The sequence below is a fragment of the Myodes glareolus genome, chromosome 7 (assembly GCF_982192425.1).
Source record: "Myodes glareolus chromosome 7, mMyoGla1.1, whole genome shotgun sequence".
NCBI lineage: Eukaryota > Metazoa > Chordata > Mammalia > Rodentia > Cricetidae > Myodes > Myodes glareolus.
In genome coordinates, this window is record NC_142032.1 from 63496127 (window position 1) to 63514711 (window position 18585).

The 18585-nt window shown below is 42.5% G+C and overlaps 1 protein-coding gene across 1 annotated transcript; it reads right to left on the reverse strand.

The window, feature by feature from the left end:
• Positions 1-14490: 14490 nt before the first annotated feature.
• On the reverse strand, positions 14491-15423 carry LOC148121438 (olfactory receptor 13A1-like). Its single transcript, XM_087907640.1, has one exon. It carries the CDS (start codon positions 15421-15423, stop codon positions 14491-14493), a length of 933 nt encoding a protein of 310 aa, XP_087763766.1.
• Between the last annotated feature and the right edge of the window lie 3162 nt (positions 15424-18585).

The following is an 18585-nucleotide window of genomic DNA, read 5'->3' on the forward strand; positions in this document are numbered from 1 at the left end:
TGCTGATATCCGAACACTGGGATAGATGGCACTTCCATAGTGAGACTTTTGTTTAGGATTCCACTGTGAGCTGGAAGAGCCACACAGTGGAAATTAAACTTCCACTTACTTTTTTCTGTCACAGTCAACTCAGGTGACAGATGGCTCCCACAAAGGTGCCCACTGCTGAGCACAGACTCTCCTTTCCTTTAAGTGCCAAGTCTTTAGTGTCCCTCTGAAGCTCCTGTCCTTCAAAAATACGGGTGATTTTCTGAGACCAGGGACAAGTGTTTGTCCTGGTGCCTCCTGGGATAGAAACTGAAGCAGAAGGCTCTTAGGATTAATTAAAGGGGACTTGTGGCTTCATGACACAAGCTCCCTGCAGACTGGTGTGGAGGAGGATGGTCAGGGGAATTCCCTGGCATTGGTAGGAGCAGTTTTCTCTCTACACCTTTATCTGCCAACATGTTACATGCATCTCCCAGAATGTCACTGGTATTCTTATGCCTTGTGTGAAAAGTCTCACCTTGATATAAATTGACTCTTCTGTATTCTGCTGGGAGTACTTTATTGAACCTTTTTCTTCTTTTAATTTATTTTTTCACTTTACACACCAATCCCAATTTCCCTTCTCTCCCCTCTTCTCACTTGCCCCACCTTCCCCCACCCCACCCCACCCCTATCCACTCTTCAGAGAAGGTAAGGCTCCCTAAGCACTCCCCCACACAAAACAAAATTCAAGAGAGAAAAGGAAGAAAGTAAAATGGAAAACTAATCATAGGAAAATAATCTCATCATGGAAGTCACAGTCAATCCAGCAGGTCACACCGTATGCCCTTTGGTCCATACATCTCTGTTCCCAAGTATTCATCACAGAGTCTTTGGTCTAATTTGAGGCCTTTGGTTTTCACTCCATGATCAATGCTGGGCCTGCACTAGGACTCTTCCCGGCTATCCAGCTGCCACCCTGTGCTGTGGAGATCCTGCAACTTTGGGGTCTGTGAGTCAGGTACCTTCATATGATCAGTCCCAGCAGATCATAGATCTGGTGGATGTTGAGACAGGTGAAGGATCTGGGCCTGGGGAACTGAAGGGTTGGTCCACCAGATGGGAAAAGAGGATGGCTCTCACGTGGCCACAATTTGGGGGATGGCTCACCCACAGTTCTGCTAACAGGGTTGGCTCGATTGTGCTGCTCTGATGAGGTGCGGGGCCTGCTTTCTCAAGTGTTACAGCTGGTGGAGGTCAGTTGTGGAGGGCCACAACCACATTCTCCATTGCTTCAAGGGACAAAGGTAGAGATTGACCTCTGTGACCTCAAGGTGTGGTGGTACACGCCTTTAGTCCTGAAGCCTGGGAGGCAGAGGCAGATTGACCTCTGTGACCTCAAGGCGTGGTAGTACACGCCTTTGGTCCCAATGCCTGGGAGGCAGAGACAGGCAGATCTCTGTGAGTTCAAGGTGATGTAGCACACGCCTTTAATCCTAGCACATGTGCTTGGTAACTCTCTACTGCTGCGTCCCTGCCTACTTCCGAGGCATCATCTGGGATAATGGGCAGCGGACCAATCCAAGAGTGACACGTCAGAAGCGAGGACTGTTTCCTTTATAAGGGCTGGGTTCCCCTCATTCTGGGTCTCTGCTTTGGAAGCTGATGTTCTCCCTCTCAAGACGCATTAAAGCTTTACTGCAGAAGAATCCTAAGTGCCCTGCGTCGTTCTTGCTGGCGAGACGGTAGCGCGGGACAGTCAGTGACAGCTCTCCCTCTCTTATGACAACAGGTTTACCTCTCCCACCTGCCCCAGGCTTTGATGAGCAGGGTGAGGAAAGGAGGAGAGCAACTCTCTCCCATCCATGCTACCCTGTGACAGATGGGTAATGGGAATGGCTCTCCACTAACAGGGTTGTTTCTGTTATGCTATCCTACTGTGGTGCAGGGCCTGCTTTCCCAGATGTTGTCTGGAAAGGATCAGGGATGTCTCTCTAAGTCTTATGACCACAGTGTCAGCTCTTCCACCTGCTCCAGGCATTGACGGGCTAGAGGGAGGACTTTTTTCTCTCTTTCATGCTGCCACAAGACAGATGAAAAATGGGGGCAGGTGTGCCATACTCAATACTTTGGGGATGGCTCCTCACACCTGCACTAGTGGGATTGGCTCTATTGCCCTTCTCTGGTGAAGTGTAGGACCTGCTCTCCCAAGTGTTGCAGCTTGCGGGGGCCAAGGATAGCTCTCCCACTCTTAGGACCACAGGGCAAAGCTTCCACCTGCCTCTGGTATTGATGAGCAGGATGGGGAAAAGGAAGGCAGCTCTCCCCATCCATGCTGCCATAGGACAAATTGGGAAATATGGACCACTTTCCCATGGTCAAAATTTCAGGGTTGTCTCCCCCACACCTGTGCTGACAGTGTTGACTTATTTGTGCTGCCCTGGCAAGTGCAGGGCTTATTATACCCTGTTTCTGAACTGGTATTTTTTTGATATATAGTTTTTTGAGTTCATTATGTGTTTAAGATATTAGCCTTCTAACAGAGGTATAGTTTTCTGTGGGATGCAATACACTGTACAATGCTTTTGTACACTGTAAAGGTTTGCCACTCATATTGGCTTCGTAAAACACTGACTGGCCAGTAGACAGGGAGGAAGTATAGATGGGGCAACCAGATTAAGAGAATTCTGGGAAGAGGAAAGGCAGAGACAAAGTCACCACCCAGGTGCAGAGAAAGTAAGATGAATATGACTTATTAAGAAAAGGTACCAAGTCACGTGGCTAAACAAAGACAAGAATTATGGGTTAATTTAAGTTGTAAGAGCTACTTAATAATATACTTGAGATAGTAGGTCAAACAGTTTATAATGTAAGTCTCTGTGTGTTTCCTTGGGACTGAACGGCTGTGTGACTCAGCAGGACAGAAAGTTCTCTCTATGGCAGTTCATAAAAATCTTTTCTGAATCTGTAGTCTGCCATTTTGTCTGATTGATGGTGTCCTTTGGCATACAGAAACTTTCTGGTTTCATGAGGCTCAATTATTGATCTTAGTACATATGCTATTGGTGTCCTCAGAAAATCTTCCCTGGGTTAATGAGTCAAGGCAATTTGTCATTTTCTCTTCTCTCAGATTTAGAGTATCTGACCTGATGTTGAGTTCCTTGACCCACTTGGAACTGAGTTTTGTGCCAGATAAAAAGGATGGATTTATCATCACTCTTCCACATGCAGTCATCCAGTTGGATTAACATATTTTTCTAAAGACAGTAATGTTGAGCTATGTCCTTTATTGCTTGTGTCTCCAAAACTTTTATTATTAAAGGGTTTTGACTTTTTTCAAAGGCCCTTTATGCATTTAATTTGCAATTTTTGTCTTTCAATCTGTTTCTGTGGTAGAATATGAGCAACGAGGAGGTCAAGACCATGATGGGGATACCAACTGAAACAGTTTATGTGAGCTAATGGGAGTTCACCAACTCCAGTCAGTCAGAGAAGGAAATAGCATAAGTCCAAACTAATCCCTCTGAATGTTGGTGACATGTGTATGCCGGGGAAGAATAGAGGGCCACTGGCAGTGGCATTAGGATTCATCCCTATTGCTTGTACTGGCTTTTCATGAACCTATGCTCTTTGGATGGATACCTCAACCTAGATATAGTAGGGAGGGCCTTGAACCTTCCCCAAAGCAATGCGCTTTACCCTTTCTGAGGAGTGGATGTGGGGGTAGAAGGGTTAGGTGTAATGCATGGGATGAGGGAAGGGAGTGGGAACTGGGATTTTTTTGTAAAATGAAAAAAGATTGTTTTATTTTTAAAATAAATAAATTAATTAATTAAAAATCAATTATTGATTTATATATTATACTATAGCTGTATCTCTGGGATGAAGTCTACTTTATCAAGGTGAATGATTCTATTGATGTGTTCTTGGATTCAGTTTGCAGTTTTTTTTCTTTTAAGATTTATTTATTTTTATATACATTGGTGTATTGCCTGCATGTGTGTCTGTGTGAAGGTGTTCTCAGGTCCTCTGGAGTTGGAGGCACAGATAGTTGTGAGCTGCTATGTTGCTGCTGGGAATTGAACCTGGGTCCTTTGGAAGAATAGCCAGTGCTCTTGACCCTTGAGCCATCTTTCCAGCCCCTCAGCAAGCGCTCTTAACCACTAAGACATCTCTCAAGTCTCAGATTTATTGTTCTTTAAAAACAAGCAAGCAAGCAAACAAACAGACAAAATTGTTGGGGCTGGAGAGATGTCTCAGCAATTAAAAACACTAGCTGCCCTTCCAGAGGAACTGATTTGATTCTCATCAGTTTGCAGTTTTTAATTGAGAATTTTTACATCTATTTTCATAGGGAAAATTTGTGTGTAATTCCCTTTTGCTTTTGAGTCTGTGTGGTTTCAATGTCAAGACCGTGATCATGTATAAAAGAATTAAGAAAAATTCCTTCCATTACTATCTTGTGAAATAATTTGGGGTATATTATTATTAATTCTTTTTAAAAGTCAGGTAGAATTCTAGGCTCAATCCGTCTCACCTTGTGTTTTTATTGAGAGACTTTTAATCACTGTTTATATTTCACTAGGGTTAAGATCTTTATTTGTTTATTTATTTTTTAAAAAATCTATCATATTTTTTAAAAAATCTTTTAAAATTGCTTCTGGATCTTGATTTTGCTTTGGTTTGTGGTATATATCAAGAAATTTACCCATTTCTTTCTGGTTTCCCAGTTTGTTGAAGTACAGATTTGTAAAGTTTGTTACTATGGTTCTCTTGATTTCCTTGCTCGACCCCTTTTGGTCTTCAATTTAACATTTTTTTTTCTTCTTTCTCCACCTTTTAGTTAATCTGGCTAAGGGTTTACCAATCATTGATTTTTCTCCAAGGATCAAGTTTTAGTTTCATTGATTCTTTGTCCTTTTTCGTTTTGTTTTTATTGATTTCAGCATTGAGTTTGATTATTTCTTGTTGTCTACTACTTTGGGGTGTTATTTCTTCTTTTTGTTCTAGAGTATGTAGTTTCAAGTTGGTAATAGGAGATCGCTCCAGTTTTTTGAAGTAGGTAATGAGTGCTAGCAACTTACTTCTTGATATTTCCTTCATTGTGTCCCATAGGTTTGGGTATGTTGAGATTTCATTTTCATTATATTTCAAAATAATTTTAATGTCTGTTGTAATTTTTGTCTTCACCCAGTTTTCATTCAGTAATGAGTTGTTCAAATTACACGAGTTTGTGTACTTTTTGTACTTGTTGTTGATATCCAGCTTTAACTCATGGTGGTCAGAAAGGATGCAGGGTGTCTTTCAATTTTTTTCTGTTTGTCGAAACCTGCTTTGTGTCAGAATAAGTGGTCAATTTTGGAGAAAGTTCCATTAGCTTCTTAGAAGAAGGTATGTTGATATTTTGTCTAGAGAAATGTTATTTATATATATCTATATATATCTATATCTGCTAGCTCCATTTGATTTATAGCATCATTTAGCTTTAGCATTCCCATTCAGTTTTCATGTGGATGACCTGACTATTGGAGAGTTGGGTATTGAGATCACCCCATATCACTGTGTGAGGGCCAATATGTGATTTTTAGGTGTAGTAATGTTTACTTAATGAACTTGGAGGCTTTGTGCTTGGTGCATAGATGTTGAGAATTGCAATGCCATCTTGGTGGGTTTTTCTTTCAACTAGTGCATAGTGTACTTCCTTCAGTATCTCTTCCAGTTAATTTTGGTTTTAATATATTGTGTCAGATATTAAAATGATTAGTGCTTTCTTGCTTCTTGGATGAGTACATTCGCTTGTAATATTTTTTCTATCCTTTTAATTTGGGTTATTTCTATCATTGATGTTGGGGTATGTCTGTTAGATGCAGCAAAGGGATGGATTCTGTTTTCAAATATGGTATGTTACTATGTGTCTTTTTGGGGAAGGAATTGTAGCCACTGATTGACATTGAGAGTTATTAGTGAACAGTGCTTTTGATCATGCTTATTTTGTTGTTATGATACCCCCCCCATATGATGTACTAGTCTGGATTCCTTGTGGTTTTGGATATGTTCAACCTCTTCATGTAGTTTTCCTTCTAATGTTACCCCTAGAGGTGGTTTTGCAGATAGATACTGCTTAAATTTAGGCTCATTGCTATACCATGTTTCATATTGTAGGAATCGTTGACATGGCAAAAGGCATGTTCTAGTGTTATAAAATTCAAGACCACTGGGAAAAGATCAACAGGCTCAATGTAGATTATATTAGTCAAGTTTATTAAAATTGCTAATAGGATCATGGTCTCTATTCCAAATCAGAGACATGTGGCCCAGAGGCAAGTGAAGGAAGGGCTTTTAAAGGCAAAACCACAAGAAATCCTTTAATACCTTTTACAAGGAATTTGCAGAAGCCAAAGAGCTGCTCTGCTTTGTCAAGATTAAACTGTCAAGGTGAGCTTAAAATATTCCCTGAATATCTGCACTCACAGGTCACAGAAGCCAAAATGTAACAGTTAGTCATATAAGAAGCAGTAGATCATGGCTGTACATTTCTGGGTGGGGGTCAAGGAGTCAGGGTTGCTGAGAACTTTTCTTCTAGGAACTTCAGTTATAGACAAATGGTGATTAGGGGCCAAGATGGATGCCTAGCACAAAATGGAGTTTCTTTAGCCATCACATTCCACACTGGCTCTAGATCATATGAATCAAAAACTTGATTCATGCTGAGATAGAGGTTAGTATCAAGGCTATCGAGCTTGAACTTGAACAGATCTGATTCTGTTTTAAAAGTACATTAGTAAACAATTTAAAGTGCAAGAGCAGATCATAGTGTAAAGGAGTCTGAAAAGAATAGACCCATCTATGGCAATTTAGGTGGTGGTATGCCATGGGACTAAGAGTGCTGTCTTAGGGTCTCTACTGCTGTGAGGAAACATCATGGGCATTAAAACGCTTTACTGAGTGAGGTAAGCCAGACCCAAAAAGAGGAATATGGTATGTATTCACTCATTAGTGGATTCTAGCCATAATTAAAGGGCTTGAAGCCTATTATTCGTGATCCTAGAGAAGCTAAATAAGAAGGTGAACCTGAAGAAAACCATGTAGTTATCCTCCTGGAGATTGGAAATAGACAAGAGTCCCAGGTAACCTCGGGTGCATGGGGGGGTGGAGGGGTTGTTGGAAGAGGAGAGGGTTAGAGAGAAGGGAGTAGAGGAGGAATGGGGAAAGCTCGGGGGATTGGGATGGGGGGAGGGAGGAAGGATGGATATGGGAACAAGGAAGTATATATCTCAACTAAGGGAGTCATTTTAGGGTTTACAAGAGACTTGAATATAAATGGGATCCCAAGTCCAAGGAGAGATCCCCAGATTGTTCTCTGGACAGAGGAGAGGGTGCCTGAAACCGGCCTTCGCACATAACCATACTGATGAATATTTTGCTTATCACCATAGAACCTTCATCTGGCGATGGATGGAGATTGAGACAGAGACTCACATTGGAACACTGGACTTAACTCCCTAGGTCCAAACGAGAAGCAGAAGGAAAGAGAACGTGAGCAAAGAAGGCAAGACCAGAGGGAACCTTCATCTGACGATGGATGGCGATACAGACGGAGACCCACATTGGAGCACCGGATTGAGCCCCCCATGGTCCAAATGAGGAGCAGAAGGAGGAAGAACATGAAAAAGGAAATCAGGACCGCGAGGGATGCGATCACCCACTGATACAAGGGGACTGATCTAATGAGAGTTCACCAAGGCCAGTTGACTGGGACTGAGCGAACACGTGAGCCAGTCATATTCTCTGAATGTAGCCGGATTCTCTGAACGTGGCTGGCCCGAAATCTTTCTGAAAAGCCATTGACAATGACAATGGGACTTGTTTCCTCTGCATATACTGGATTTTTGGGATCCAGTCTGTTTGGATACTCACCTTCCTGGACCTGGAGGGAGGGGGGAGGAACTTGAACTTCCCACAGGGCAGGAAGCCCTGACTGCTCTTAGGGATGGAGAGGGAGGAGGAGGGGGAGTGGGGGGAGTGGGAGGGTGTTGGGAGGAGGGGCGGAAATGGAAACTTTTATAATTTAATAAACTTAAAAAAAAGTCTCATTAAGGAAAACCATTTCATTGGGGTAGCTTACATTTTCAGAGGTTTAGTCCATTATCACCATGGTGCGACATGGTTGTGTGCAGGCAGACATTGTGCTGGAGATGGAACTGAGTGTTCTACATCTTGATCTACAGGGAATAGGAAGTTAAATTGAGACCCTGGGCATGGCTTGAGGATATATGAAACCTCACAAACTTTCCTCAACAAGGCAATACCTCCACTAACAAAGTCACACCTCCTAATAGTGCCACTCCCTATGAGCTTACAGGGACAATTACAGACAAATTACAATAGGTACCAATTAGAGGCCTTGGCATGTTACTTTCCTCTTGCATCTACTTTTTTTTGAACCATATTTAATGCTTCTTCTTAAATTCTTTGTTGGAATAAAAACAGAGTTTTGTTTGTTTGTTTGTTTTTTGTTTTTGTTTTTTTCTACAAGGGTGCCAGGAAGACCTCCTTCCTTTAGGAATAACAGATCAGACTCTCCAACAGTTCTGTAAAACCATTTCTGCTAGGGGGAATTCACTTGTTTTTAATGTTGTCCTATGGAATCCTTGAGATGTCGTATATCTTGATCTACTTTATAGTTTATGACTATTGCTATTCTTTACATGCTATGAACCCCATCATGGGAGTGTCCTTAACATGCAGGCAAGTGTTTTTTTACCCTCTTCTCCAGTCTACACACATACCTGGAGAAGGATGTGTCTAGAATCCAGAGATTTCCTTCCCATGGTCCTAATATACATCTGTTACACATGTAGGAAGGCCAACTGCACAGGCCTAATATTCCCACAATGGAACCAGAAAATGTGTTCTAATTTGTTCAGAGTTATTGGTGTATGTGCTAGTACTCTAGGACTGGCCATATAGGGAAGCTGAGTTCTAATAAGTTGAAGAGATTAAACAAGTACATCTTCCTTAGAGATCTCCTAGGGTAAGCTTAGTTTCTTTCAGTCCACATTTTCAATTTTTTTTGCAGAGGCTGTAAATGAGGTGAAAGAGAGATAAACCTCTGTCTCCATGTAAAAATGACACCAAGAGTATAGAAAAGCTAGCAAATATTTCCCAGGTTGTGAAGGGTATTTTTTATCCAGCTATGTAGTAACTTTAAGGTCTAGTGCTTAGGAACATTATCAGGAGATGAAACTATTCCATGCCTTTTCTGGGTTAGGACTAAGGTTGAGTCTGTTACCATAGTCCCCCTGGTTTAGAATGAGGGTTTTTATTTTTATTTTTATCACTGTGGATGAAGTGTCCATGAAAGGAGGACCGGGAGGTGAGACATCCTGTTCTTTGGTTTAGGCAGCCAGCTTTTACCTGGTCCTGTTGGACTAGGTTTCTGGTTTGTTACGTTTTATATAGAGAATTCAACAGCATACGTCCATCCATCTTCTTTAATGGCTAGGCAGAACCCCAGGCCCAGGTTTTAATCCAAGATTATTTCCTCAATTCATTCCAGGTTATGATTCTTAGGGTAAGAGGGTAAAAGGCACATTTAAGGGGAGGGCATTCCATTCAAGGAGCATATGTGAGTTCGGATCCCTAATACACCCTTCTCAGATAAAATCAGTGTCTTAGTTAGGGTTTCTATTGCTGTGAAGAGACACCATGACTACAGCAACGCATATAAAGGAAAATATTTAATTGGGGCTGGTATACAATTTCAGGGGGTTTGTCCATTATAATCATGGTGAGACAGGGTGGTGTGCAGGCACAAAAGGCGATGGAGAAGAAGCTAAAATTCCTACATCTTATCTGCAGGCAACAGAAGAAAAAACTGTCATACCGACCAAACTTGAACTTATATGACCTCAGTGCCCACCTCCATAGTGACACACTTTTTCCAACAAGACCACACCTATTCTAACAAGGACATACCTACTAGTCATGCCACTATGGACTGGACCAAGTATTCAAACACATGAGTCCACGGGGAACACACCTATTCAACCCATCACACACAGTCTCACAGTCTGGGGCAGAGCAGTGATAGTCTCCTTTCTGCTGCCGACAGTGAGCTGGCCTATCAGCTGGGCATATACACAAAGTGGTTTCATTTAGCACCTTTCTACCACATCCTGGAAATGACCTTGACTCCTTCACACCACATCTTAGAAGTGATTGCTCCCAGTCTTGTGGCTGATCCTTGAAGAAGTCACATAGATCAAATCTTAACATAAGCTGTTATATGATATTTCAGAGAATACCTATTTTATTTTACTAGTTGACCATGGATATAAGGATTGTTGTTCCTGCTACAACTTCTAATCTCAAAACTCAGTATTTCACCTGCTCAAGAGTAAGAGATACTTGTCAAGATTCCCAGCACTAGTGCTACTTTGAGTCTGAGCTATGGAAGGGCCACACCTTTAGGGGGTGCTGGCGATCTCAGAAATACTTTGCAATTTCACCTTTTGCTTGGTTGGTCATGTCTACCTTTCTATGGGAATGGTGTATCCAAGGTATGGCCCTGCTACCTTGATGACTATGGGAGTTGTCGGGATTACAGGGTGCTGTCCCTTCCAGGAAAGTTCTAGAGTTTTGCTTGATAGGTGGTGAAGCCATATCAAGTTCCTGGTCTTTACCTTGTGTTGGTTCAGTCAAAGGTGGAGGAGGCAGTAGGGGTGATAGATGATCTTGATGCCTTGGATCATCTGCTGAAATGCCTGTAAGGGCTTGAGGAAGGAATCACTAGATGTCTCAATAGACTGTGGTCTTCCCTTTGCCAGAATAAGTGGATGTGGGCAAGAAAACTTTATTTTAAATGGTGATAGCTTGTCCTAATGGGAGGAGTACCTGATCCTAAAGAGAACCACAAGGAGCAACCCAGTCCATCCCTTGCCAGTTTGTACATGGAATTTAATTAATGTTTCTTTAGTAGCCTTGTTAGCTCTTTCTCCCTGTCCTGAACCTTGGGTCCTAGAGACATAGTGGGATTCCAAAGTATTCATAGAGTTTTAGAAACACTTGCTGACAGACCTTGGCTGTAAAGACTGAGCCATTGTCAAGACCCAGATAGAGGAAAGCCTGAATCAGGGAATGATCTCTATCAATAACATTTTAGTAAGTACATTGATTATTTCTGAAGTGGTGAGAAAAATTCTACTCACCTTGAAAAAAAAAATACCCAAATCTAGAAAACACTGGTAGCCAAACCTTGTTGGAGTAACTAATGAAGTTCCCATTGTTTGCTGGGACTGAGTCCCCTTTGCTGACCACTGGGAGATGCTGATTTTCTTCCTCTTGGGATCACTTGGGCATAGATGGCAGCAGGTACCTTGTTCAACACTTTCCTCTGGTGATGTAGAAAGTGCTTGTTTATGATTAATTATTTCAACTTGGTTAATTCCAGGTGTGTACTTTGAAGAATATGAGAGAGAAGAGATGTCCCCAGTACTTCTGTTGATTGGGGTGTCTGTCTGGAAGAACACACCAGTCCTCTGTCTTTGTGTCCTGCTGTCTGGCCAAATGTTATTCCTCACTAGTATATGTGGGATGCTTTAGCTGGTCTGGTTCAGGGGGAAAGGTGAGAATTGAGGGAAGCCCTAAGGTTTGTAGAAGCCCCACTGGTTCTGTGGCTGCTTATTTGACTGTAGCAATGAGTCTCTTGCCTCAGGGTTCAACCTAATTCTCCCTTTGAATTCCTGGGCAATAGATAATAGTAAGCAAGCTTCTTTGACAACCAAAGAGTTGTTACTAGGGCAGAGACCTCCTCTTTATTTTTGATCTCCTTTCCCATGGAGGTCAACAGGCCCTATTTCTTGTTAAAGCACTAAGGAATGTTGCAGAGGCTAAGCATTCTGACTATCAATATAGATGTTGGCTGAATGGCCCATCTTAGTTCCTGGTTTAAGGCTATCAGTTTGGCATTTTGGGCCAGTGTCCCTTGAGACTGAGTCCAGATTATCTCACTTAGTGTCACCACAGTTGCTCTTGCATACCTGATCCTGTACCGTGCATAACTGCTTCTATTGGTGAATAGGGTCACATCTCTCTTTCTGAGGGGCTGGTCTCAGAGATCCAGCCACCCTTATTGCAGATGGTCAAAGACCTGGGCACAGCAGTAGACTGATTGTTCTTCATGGTCAGGTAGGAGGCATGCCGCGTTTAACAGTGCAGAGGGTCAAAATCTGCTCCTGGGTGTATCTATAGGGTAACCTGATAATGGAGAAGGTATGTGTCACTGAGGGACACTTCTGTTCATGCCGATGAGAGTGTTTCCAGGAAGGATTCTCTAAAGTAGGGTATCTGTTCTCCATGTGGGCACCATCATCCCAGGGACTGAGGACTAGAAAGTGAGAGTGTTTTGATTCACTAAAACAGGGGATCCACTCTCCATGTGGGTACTACTATCCCAGGGACTGGGGACTAGAAAGCCCAGGCTAAAAGAAAAGGATAAAGCTCGTTGAGCACATGTGTTCCTCTAAGATGCGTGCTGGGCCACCATGTTGGGAAGAAGCTCTTCACCACATATGTCCACTTCCAGGAGGCCCTGCCTTACAACAGGCTGAAGCAAACCACCACGTGCCCATGGAGTGAGTCCTCTGAAACCATGAGACAGAACAAATGTTTTGAAAAGGTAAGTTTCTCACAAGGTTAAAGAGTTAACTAATGCAACATGCCTGAATAGCATCACAAACCCTGGTGTGGTACAGCATTTAAGAATAGGGAAGTAAGCTGATGAAGAATGTGTTTAGTCTGAAAAGGATATGACATCATTCCAGCAGTAGTTGTTGCAGATGCTGCCCTTTCTCTGCTCAGTTGTCTTCCTATCAGTGTCTTAGAGTGGCTGTGCATGCGCTTCCCTTTCTCTGTCTTTCCTATGCCTCCTTCATTCCTGTTCTCAGAGTGTTTTAGTTAGGAGTGGTAGATGAACACCAAAAGGACCAATTTTTGTATGTGATTTTTGTTTTGCTTTGGTATTTTTTTGTCATATTATCTTGGATTTGTTTTGCTTTTTGCACACAAAGACACACACACACACACACACACACACACACACAGAGAGAGAGAGAGAGAGAGAGAGAGAGAGAGAGAGAGATTGAGAGCCTGAGTTGGGTAGTTAAGTAGGTATGGATGATGAGGGAGAAGTTGTGGAGGGAGAAAAATATGATTAAAATATGCTGTAGAAAAAAGGTGTAGCCATTGCATTTTTGTCTAGGATTTATTTTTTTGTTGATTTTCATTGATAATGTGAAGGAAGAGTTCCACTTTTGTGTGTGAATACTCATCTAGTTTCTTCAAAACTGTTGGAAATATTAATCTTTCTCATGAGTTGAGTGTCACCACTGTCATAAATAAGCTGGAATCACCTATGTGAGTTCATTTTTGAAACTTAAGCATCACCTCTGCCCCTCTAATTGCCTTCCCCTTTATGCCAATGCCACCAGTTTTGACTTTCACAGCTCAGTAGGAATCTGGGAAAGGTGTGTCTTCCCAAGACACTATGGCATGCTGGCCCCTCAAGTACCTTTATGAAGTTTAGATCCATTAGCCATTATTATTTTAACTTTTCTTTTGGATTTCCAAACAGGGTTTCTCTGTGCAATAGCCCTAGCTGTCCTAGTTTTGTAGAGCAGGCTGGTCTTGAACTCACAGAGATCCACCTGCCTCTGCCTCTTGAGTGATGGTATTGATGACATGCATCACCACTGCAGGCTAGCAATAGTTCTAAAACAAATTCCTGTGATTCCTGTGATGTTTATAGGATGACATTGGATGAAAGGATGAAATGGTTTTTTTTTTTTTTTTTTGGTCTGTCGCCATTGTGAGCCACTGAAAACCTTCCAGGAAGTGGAATGTGGCCATCCATATTTAGATAAACTTTACTTTTGAAATGGTTTGTATTTATTGGGAAACAAAGTTTGAGTGTTGTGTTTACATTACCTCTAAGACAGTTGCTGTTTTTGTTTTGTTTTCTTTTATTTATTAAATTTTATTGAGCTCTACATTTTTCTCTGCTCCCCTACCTGCCCCTCCCTTTACCCTTCAACCCACCCCCAAAGTCCCCATGCCCCCAATTTACTTAGGAGATCTTGTCTTTTTCTATTTCCCATGTAGATTAGATCTATGTAAGTCTCTCTTAGTGTCCTCATTGATATCTAGGTTCTCTGGGATTGTGATTTGTAGGCTTTCTTTGCTTTATGTTTAAAAACCACCTATGAGTGAGTACGTGTGATAATTGTCTTTCTGTGTCTAGGTTACCTCACTCAAAATAATGTTTTCTAGCTCCATCCATTTTTCCTGCAAAATTCAAGATGTTATTTGTTGTTTTTGAGGTTGCAGTAGGTAGCATATTCCAGTTGCTGCAACTTGGAATGCTTTTCCTAAACAACATTAGGTTTGCCACACTCCAAGAGGGTGCTCTCATGAAAGCATGTTTAGGAACAGCCCAGGCCAGAAGATCAGCCTACACATAACCATTTAATGTGAGAAAGAGGGCAAGAGTCTCCCCAGGGCCAGCTTGACATCCTTGTTCCTCAGGGTATAGATGAGGGGGTTCAGGGTTGGGCTGAGGACTGAGTACAGCACCGAGGTCACTTTGCTTCTTTCTGGGCTGTAGCTGGAGGCAGGACTGATGTAGGCACAGAACACAGATGAGTAGTACACACAGACCACGATGAGGTGGGAGGAGCAGGTAGAAAAGGCCTTCCTCTTGCCCTCAGCAGAACGCATGCGCAGGATGCTGGCGATGATGCAGCCATAGGAGAGCAAGGTGAGGAAGAAGTTGATGCCTCCATAAAAGGCATCTGCTATCAGAGTCATAATGCTATTCACATATGTGGGGCTGCAGGAGAGGAGGAGGAGTGGGGGGATCTCACAGAAGAAGTGGGTGATGACGTTGGGGCCACAGAATGACAGCCGTGCCATCAGACTAGTGTTGATGGCTGAATTCAGAGCACAGATGGACCACACAGCCATGGCCAGGACCCCACACAGGTGTGGGCTCATTCTAGAGCTGTAGTGCAGGGGATGGCAGATGGCCACGTAGCGGTCATAGGCCATGACTGTGAGCAGCAGCAGCTCAGAGGATCCAGACCACACAAGGAAGAAGAGCTGGGTCATGCACCCCTTGAAGGAGATAGTGTTTTCCTTAGACACAAGACCAATCAATGCCTTGGGCACCACAGAGGAGGTGCAGATAATATCCATGGTGGCCAGATTGCATAGGAAAAAGTACATGGGACTATGGAGCCCAGTGCTGGAGGTGACCAAAGCAATGATCACAGTGTTTCCTATGAGAGCCACTGTGTAGAGGGTCAGGAAGCAGCCAATCAGCAGCAGTCTTAGACTAGGGTGCTCTGAGAACCCTTCCAGCACAAACTCTGTCACCATTGTCTCATTGGGACTAACCATCCTTGTGTGTCCACCAGCTTCTGTGAACATATTACTGTTCACCTCTCCAAAGTCTGATTTTGAAACTTGGTCATCTCAATATTCTCTGTTGTCAGAAAAGAAGAGTGTGAATGTACTTCCATCAGGAAAGCCTCTTGTCTCTTATTTCCTTACCATACCTTTTGGTATTTCATTCATTTTTGGTTTCCCACTTAGAATCTTTCACCCTGTATTCTTGGATCAAGGGTGACATCTGTACCTTCCTCATCCTCTCAAACATGTGGATGAGTGAAGCAGCCCTCACTCAGAGCCTGCCTGTGCCTTGCTTCTCTATCCCCTGTGACACTGTGCTCTGTTGACGTTGACATTGCTGGAAGCACAGCACCCCTTACCTCTACGGCAGGTATTCTCCCCACAAGAGAAACTTTTGGAAGAGCCCACAGTGAGATGACACCTGGCCGCCTGCTTTCTCAGTCATTTTGCTTTCTCTGATATTTGGAGTGGTGTCTCTACTACCCTTAAAACCTGATAATTACCATTACCCATGGCTAATTGCATGTATATCATCTGGTTTAGCTCATTGTGACCTGTGATTTCTCCTGTGAATGACACTGCCTTGACTCTAACACATTTCAAACATATTGTTGTGGAAACTCTTTCAGCCGATGGTCTTTGGGATGCTAGCCCACTTTGGGCATGGTCTTCTGTATTATACATGCAGATATGGGGGCTTGCATGAGCCCCTTACCTTTTGGATTTCTTTTCAGTTCTCCATGCATGCAGAAGACTGAGGATCTCTACTTTTTGTGAGTTTGTCCCCCAATAAATAAGCCTTTATTGTACTCCACTTTAGTCTAGTGTGGAACTATTTTTTTTTATCAATAAGCCTTTATTGTACTCCACTTTAGTCTAGTGTGGAACTATTTTTTTTAATCACAAAAATCTATTGCCCCAGAGAGAATTTCTCAAAATCTCTGCCTAAAACTGGAATGTACTTCTGTGCCTTTTCTGTCTCAGCTATCCACAGTAACATAGAAGTCAGCAGTCTCATCACTGAAATCATTGCCATAGTCTACAGATGCTCCCGTGTGCTTTAAATGGCCATGCATATGATATTATTACCGCCTCCCCAGACCTTTAAGATGCGTATTTTATAGAGCACAGCTCTATCTCTCTGACTCATGGTTTGCCTTTAGCTAATGATAGATCCTCAGTAGATTCATGTTCCATGGGCCAAGAATGTGTTCTGCATCCTCTTGCCTCTCATCCATCTGGTCTTCAAATTCTGCAACTGCAGCTTTCCCAATATTGTACCTCATCTTCCCAATTTCTTCATCTCTTTCATATGTTTTTGAATTCTTTTCATTTACAACATTTCAGTTTTCTCCTCCATCACATGAGGTCTGTGCACCTTATGAAAGGACATCTTCCCTTGGTCAAATTCGTTATGCCTCTCCTCAGTCTTTCAGCAAAATACACTCTGTAGCTTGACATAAAAGATCCAGCTGATACCACCCATTAGTTCTTTCTATAGAATACTTCATGGGTTCATATGTAAACACACTCTACCCCTATCTATAAATTCACAACAGACCCTCATGACTACATGTAAGCCAGATCTCAGCAAGTCTGACTTGAAGACCTTCAGAAGATGAAGTTTGACCAGGAGCAAAGACGCTGAGGATTCTTACCACAATCACAAACTGGGGTGTTTGCAGATCCCATGGTCTTTTCTGAAAAATTGGTAGAGGAAACATCTACACTTGCAGCCCTGTTATCCCAGTCCTCCCTGTCTTTGTTTGGCTATTGTTATTTATACTTATGTTTAGATGGCTGTAATCATTTCCTTAGATGACTCCCACTCATGGCAGATCTAATCTGTAGCAGAGTGCATGGCTAGCATCCGAAGGTTGGGCTGTTTTCAACTCCATGGAAGCTGAAGGTCATTTTCTTAACATCAACAGTGAACTCTGGACAATAGGGTAAGAAAATCTCTTTGTGACATTTTCTCACCATCCTCTCTGGATGATATGGACAAACAAGACACCACTCAACTCCTATGTAGTCGTCAATATAGATAGATAGGCAGATAGATAAATGATAGACAGATAGATAGATATAGACATATAATAGATTCATCTAAATCTGCTGATTTCATTTCAACATTAATGTGAGTACTGTGCATGACGAATGAAGAAGTCAGATTTTAAACATAAGGAACAAATAAGAGACGTGAATAAATTCTTTCATTGTGATTGGAATCTAGACATTCTAATATTTGTACAATAGAGCATGAAACCTCATCTTTCTTTCATAGTGTTTTCTCTGACCTGGAACTCTTTTTCAATCTCAGGACTCAGGACTCATTGAGAACATGAGCTGATGTCCCTCTGTGCTGATATCCAAACCCTGGGATAATGGCACTTCCATAGTGAGACTTTTGTTTAGGATTCCACTGTGAGCTGGAAGAGCCGCACAGTGAAAATTAAACTTCCACTTACCTTTTTCTGTCATAGTGACCTCAGGTGACAGACGGCTCCCACAAAGGTGCCACTGCTGAGCACAGACTCTCCTTTCCTTTAAGTACCAAGTCTTTAGTGTCCCTCTGAAGCTCCTGTCCTTCATAAATACTGGTGATTTTCTGAGACCAGGTACAAGTGTTTGTCCTGGTGCCTCCTGGGATAGAAACTGAAGGAGAAGACTCTTAGGATTAATTAAAGGGGACTTGTGGCTTCATGACCCAAGCTCCCTGCAGACTGGTGTGGAGGAGGATGGTCAGGGGAATTCCCTAGTGTTGGTAGGAGCAGTTTTCCCTCTACACCTACTTCCATCAGTTGCTGGATGAATTTTCTTTGATGACAATTAAGGTAGTCACCAATCTGATTACAGGGGAAGGCCAGTTCAGGTATTCTCTCCACTATTGATTAGGGCCTTAGCTAGGTTCATCATTATGGATTCCTGGGATTTTCCCTAGTGCCTGATTTTTTGGTAGCCCCATGACGGTTCCCTCAATCAAGACTGTCCCTTTCTTTGCTCTCCCTCTCTGTTGCTTCCCCATCTTGGTTATCCTGTTCTCTCATGTTCCTTCCTCCCCTTTTCTTCTGCTCTCCCTTCCCCTCTCTTCCTCTTCATCTGCCTTTTAAGTACTTGCAATGGGTTTATTCTAAGTATGGTCTGTCTGTG

Excerpts from the sequence above, each read along its gene's own strand:
- LOC148121438 (XM_087907640.1), bottom strand. The coding sequence starts at position 15,423 with ATGGTTAGTCCCAATGAGACAATGGTGACAGAGTTTGTGCTGGAAGGG.